The sequence below is a fragment of the Varroa destructor genome, unplaced genomic scaffold, assembly GCF_002443255.2.
Source record: "Varroa destructor unplaced genomic scaffold, Vdes_3.0 BEIS01000001.1, whole genome shotgun sequence".
In the NCBI taxonomy this organism is placed as follows: domain Eukaryota; kingdom Metazoa; phylum Arthropoda; class Arachnida; order Mesostigmata; family Varroidae; genus Varroa; species Varroa destructor.
Window position 1 is genome coordinate 11,135,015 of NW_019211454.1, and position 6,000 is coordinate 11,141,014.

The window sequence follows — 6,000 nt, forward strand, 5'->3', positions numbered from 1 at the left end:
GACTAAACTGGAAGCAACAATAACAACAAGTTGCAAAAGTTCGTAGCTTACAACCAACTGGTCTGAAAACAGCACCCTGGTTGTTGCTGCTGCTGCTGCTGCTGTTGTTGTTCCGAATGCTGTTGGCGCGGTAGCGGAGAAGGCGGTTGTTCCCGGAGCTCTAATGATTGATGCTGCGGTAACTGTTCGCGATATTGCTGTGGCGTTGTACGAGATGCTGTTGTCGTCGTCGTCGTCGTTGTTGTGGGGGGGGGTCGGCGATTACTAGGTCGAACACCACGCCCCTGTGAAGCGCCTCAGTTATAGCCGTTTTGCACAATGGACATGAGCAGTCCTTCGGGGCACTTACAAATCAAAAGAGTAGTCATGAGCACCAGAGCCTCGAGTGTTCCATGCGTCGAACAGAATCGCCCCAAGTAGGGAAAACAGCGTTTTTCTTATCGGCATCGATGAAACAATTTTCCCACACGATATAGCCACCCGGCCATAAAGGTAATATATCCGCGTGTTTTGTAATGCAATCACATTGGCAGTCAATCTCGTCCTTGGCGTTGTCAAGCCGCGCAGTGCGCATTCTCGGCAAGCACAGAGCTACACAGACAACTGAACAAAAGTTGATAGACACTAGTAGAGTGTGGAAAATGTTTTTTGCCTTTTACGTCAAACGCTTAAGCCGCTAGGTATTACTTCATACTCTTGGCTCACACCAGTGTGTCTACGCCCGAAGTCCTTAACCTTAGCAGGAAAACACGTTAGTAACTTCATTATCATTGGAGTAGACACCAGTAGAGCCTATAGTTCTGCAGCACACGTACGTTACTCGGCCTATTTGTCGGTCCGAACGCTGTCTACCTCCTAGCAGTTAATGAACATGCCAGACGTGCGAGTGTACGTGGCTGTATACGCGGGAGAAGGGTGACGATCTGTCTGTCTTAGACGTTATGGCGCATCGTCTCGGTCACCGTTGATTCACTGCAGGTTTGTGCCACAAGCTCTGTGTCAGACCGACAGGCCAGCGGTGATTAGAATTAAGCCGCGTTTGCTTGCCATGATCCCTATCTGAATGTCCGTTAATGTGTCTTTCTCAGTGAGTAGGTGTGGGTAACTCTGTCGGCTAGTCTGTCTGTATTTGTTATCGCGAGATCAGGCCCTACAGATGTAAGTCGCGAAAGCTGGCCAACTGAGCCCTCAAGCCACAGACCTTAGATTCTTAGCCTGCCGCCGCTGAAACTCTTTCAGCCAGCTCTATATCCGTTAGTTAGTGAACCGACAACTGGTAGCAATAATGGTTAGAGAAGATTATCACCATCACTGGCAGAGTTCCCTCTATACGCCGTGGTGCTCTACAAAGCGATGCGTCTGGCAATCAAGTCGAATTCGCGTAGCGGTTCCTTCAGGCTTCATCAATAGCTAGTGAGCCGGCGAGGAAATCGCTGCCGCGAGAACAAATCAACGCTGGCGATGAGAAAAGCGGCTGACCAAACTGACAGAGTTTATGTACGATGAGCAGGAAGAGCAAAGCTGCTATTGTATTGTTGAGCCGTAAGCGACTGCTAGAGTTTGTCTGTGCAGTATGAAAATCAATAGTCTATATTTTAGAAAAGTATAGCGATTCGTCTATGCAGACGGCCCTACCTTGTAGCGAGGTCGGATTGGTTTGTCTTTATGTTATTGTCAATGGCTGAATATTACGAGTTGACTATATATAACACACGAGACGAAATTTATAGTGTTTCAGAAAGGGCTTTGTTAACTCAGATTTAGAGTGTCTGAAGATATGAGCAATTCCGAGTATACCTCACTTAGGTGTCAGTTAGAAGGTCGATTTTTGAAGGCCACCACGCCACAGCTTGACCCAAACTAGCCTCTTGCAGTTCTACTACGAATAATTTTATCCAGCTTTATGATAGTCGTAGGGAGCGAGAGGTGCCCCCAGATTAAATTGAAAAAACATTGCTCCGCAAAGCACTTTGTGTTCTTTTAAATTTCAAATGTTATCTTTCTATTTTAAATTGACGCGAAATAATTAAAGCTAATCGTAATTAACAGCCTCAGTTCTTTGTAAGATATTATAGCTACGTTTAGCTACCTGTGTATCTTTGGCCTAAGCTATGGTCGGTTGTTACGTTTATAGAAAAGGAATACTCAAATTTGTGAGACGAGTTGTTATAATTATTCAGAGTATGAAAACCAATTCGAAAAGAAAGTTCTCTTCAAAAATCACTCGACGTAGACCTGATACGTATAGCTAAATTTCCACCCGAGTTTTTTTCTTTAAGTTAACTTAAAAAGACCACTACCTGCGTATGATCGGTATGTCGCGTTGTTTTGTCACCTCATTTGAATCAACAACTTGACAGTTACCCGTGCCGTAAGTAGTATGGTAGAAAATTAATGTCGAAAAATTCAATATCCGAATTAGTTCAAGCTTCGTTGGTATTAACACGCAATTGAGAACGAACGCACTCAACTACAGGTGCCTATCGACCTATACAAGACTCACTGGATAGCTGAGTAACTACTCCCCATTCATAGATATATTCTACATGTATGTAATACTTACAGTTGCAATATTGTGGTAATCGTACGGTGGCGACTGACGCGGAAACAGCAGGTGCATTCTATATCACAGCCGATCAACTGGCGTGAATGAAAATGAATCCGTCCGGTCCGTCTGCCCGTCTGGCTATGCAACGTTTGCGTCACGTTACCTTACGATACCTGGGTTGTACAAGGGCGCCGTCACCAGTTAACAGCAGCCCCATCGGCTGGAGGTTCGACTGTTTTTATTATTGTTATTGTTGCGGCTGACGGGTGGTCGGTGCTGGCAGCTGCGGAACACACGTTGCCCACCAAAGCTGTGCTATCTGTCGGTTTAATGGTCGCCATGGAAACGTGACGGCTCCTTTGAGGTATATCCCCCTCCCCTTCTTAAGTCTACAGACCCAGTGTGGATTTTGCGAAGCGAGGGTCGGACAAAATATTTCGAAAGTCAGAGTAGCGTCAGTATAGAGTACGACGAAACAAACCGGCTATTTTATTATGATAGTTGCTCTTACGTAGTTAGCACAGGTCACAGAAGATCGATAATTTGGAACTAAACTCCCGGAATATCAAGTTAAGTTGATGTTACAATAACAGGATGTTGCAGGAGTGAACGCTGTCGATTGATATGCCACATCTTTTGGCTTCGATTATAGCATAATACAAAAATGTTTTCAGGTCACTTATTGTAAGACCCTATTCCTATGCTGAAAAAGCTGGTCACTTGCAGCAGGCCGTGTGTGGCATGTCAACAACATTGGACCAATGCAAAGCTTGTGCTGACCGTAATCGCATTGTTCAATTTAACAAACCTCGTCTAACATTAGTTAATAAAGATATTATTCTTCAATTTCAAACCATTCCCAACGAAGACTAGAAATTTTGTAATCAATTATCTCGCTTGTAGTCGGCAGAACGGTCCCACCCCCACTACCAGTATTTCTGTGAAAATTTTGCAATTTGCATACTGTTTTCCCTTTCATATGAAAACGTCCTGCCGGGTCATTTAAAATAACACGCACACACACACACACACACACATACATGTTTTTCGTTTTTCTCATAGTGTGGATAATATATTGTGTCGTTCCGAATGGTTGATCAGGGCAAGCGAGTCCGCTACTACGCCTGTCACAACCGACTCAAGCGTATAACACAATGACACAGTTCTACTTCAGCTAAAAACAACGATATATGTATCGTGTAAAAAATGTGTACTACTACGACAAGAGTTGTTTGCGTACTCGAAAAACTGAAGCACCAATTTATGCGGCATTACTACCTTCCAACCTGAGGTGCTGAATACATCTCTCCGGATACATAGCTCCGGATCGCACCAGACGTTATTTAGGAGACTTTGACAAATTATGGTAAAAAATTGATTTAGCGATGTCGTTCCTCACACATTGACTCGGATACGAACGAAGTAATTATTCAATTTTCTTAATTTAATAGATCACTGCTCATGACGCGGTAGCTATTAATTGTGTTGGATCGCTTTAACTCGTGTTTTTCCATAGTAAGACTGTCGCAGTAAAATTGCAGTCTTAATACGAAGTAAGGCTCTAGCTTACGGCCAACTTATCGCTTTTTGCATACAGGTGGAGCCATATGGGGCAACGCTATCGTAAAAATATCTAGTATATTCGCCCAAGTTGCCTATGTTGTTGACCCATGTACCTTGACGATATGGATCACGTATAAGAATTATATGGACTAGGGATGGGGTTATATCTACAAGTAATACTTTAGTGCGAAGTAGTAGGTCGTTCATCAACGGTGAAGTAAAATGTTTCTCCTCATGCAGAGGGCTAGAGAAAATAATGCTTTGTAAGCATTCGTTCACTGTGAAGTTGAGCAGGTCAGAAGTGCGTCTACCAAAATTTTAGATGGGGTTCTGCTGCGCCGTGTGAATCCATTCGTTGAATGGTCAAAGTCCTGATACATTCACGAGTTGCATCTTGGGCCAGAAACGATAAGAACCGTAACGATTTTCGCGCCGCATTGAAAATCCGGACCGAAACGTCGCTAATTATTATTGATGATTTTTAAAACAAATAATTATCCCTGAAAAGCTCTGATCTACGATCGCCATGACCCACAATGTGGCACATATTTCGAGATACTGCTCCGTGCGTTTTAATTTGTCAAAAATTGCCTCAGAAGCGACGATATGTGATTTAACTGTCCTAGTTCCGCTTAACATATTTCCTTCTACATCAATTCCAACTAAGCGGAATTCACTTATTCCTTTTAACTTTTCTGTGGAAGCAGCAGCTGGCTTTATATTACGTATTATTGGAAGGCGATAGCCGACTGAATAGAATGATTTTTGTTTTTAGCTCTCGTTTTACGATGCCAGTTTGAGATGGACAAAATCACTGCAAAAATAAGCTGATCATTTTGGTCTTTTATCGTTCAGGGAATGAGAAAAGATTACTTCGACCGCCCATTTAGCCCTAACTCACTTTCAAAATTGGGTCGAAGGAAGGATAAAGGCAGCAGAGTAAGGTAAACCGAACTTGTATGCATCTAGAAAATAGAGAAATTATGTCGGCGAAGATTTGTACAAGTGATTGGCGTAGATAGCAGGTTTTCATCTCATGGTCATACCAGACGCCGACTCTAGAGGTCCGCAACAAAGTGTTCATCGGTTAATTTTATACTGTAAGCTTACGGCATTGAACTGCGCGGTCGTAACGAGGTACCTCACTGTGTTAGATATCGATTGAACGTGATGAAGTAACAGCGAATTGTTTACAAATTTCATGGCTTTCAATTAAGTCATCTTAATTGAAAGCCATGAAATGTTGGGGCATCGTATGTTTTTAGAAGAGAAGGCCAGCCAGAAAAAACTTCGCTTACTGATAAATGCGGAACGAGTAGTTTCGAAATGGTAGGTGTTTGGATGTTACGTCAGGTAGAGATAGTAACCGAGTGGAAGACGATGCCGCAACATATTGTTGCCTTTGATTTCTTTCGTCTGATTGACCTTCATCATATTTGTCCGAAATATAACGAACCAACGAAAACCTAGGCACCATACGGCCACTCAATCAAATGCCGAGTGAGCGAGACATGCCAGACATCAATACAATTGGTCTGCCTTGACCAATACAAGTTCTGCTCTGTCCCCCTTAGTATCTATGCCGATAGAATCATTTACAGCATCGTATTGTTACGTATCGGGATGTAAGCGAATAGAAACTTAAGAAAATGACTAGCCATTTTCTAGTCAGAGACAGATCATTCAGTCTTACTTTCTAGCGGAACAGAATCATCGTTTGCGTACGTTTCTCTATAATAACAACATTATGATCATGATTACCCTTATTAGCATTCTGGGGTGCCGCAGGTCACAATGTCTCATCGCAACTATATCGTTAATGATTGATATGACATAGATGTGAAACGGCATGCCCACCAAACGACTACCATCGCTTGGGTCTCAAAGGG

At 43.0% G+C, this 6,000-nt stretch overlaps 1 protein-coding gene across 5 annotated transcripts in view; it reads right to left on the minus strand.

Annotated features, from left to right (window-relative positions):
* Positions 1–2,846, minus strand: part of LOC111248674 (uncharacterized) — a 180,496-nt gene extending 177,650 nt beyond the window's left edge. For 2 of the 5 annotated variants that reach the window (XM_086993464.1, XM_086993456.1), the window contains exon 1: positions 2,564–2,635. In XM_086993464.1, the coding sequence (XP_086849590.1) occupies positions 2,564–2,620 (57 nt within the window). In that variant the 5' untranslated portion in view covers positions 2,621–2,635. Of the gene's footprint in view, positions 1–349; positions 814–2,563 lie in introns of those variants that run through there. The other 3 variants (XM_086993471.1, XM_086993477.1, XM_086993481.1) reach the window with 3 other exon arrangements.
* Positions 2,847–6,000: the final 3,154 nt, after the last annotated feature.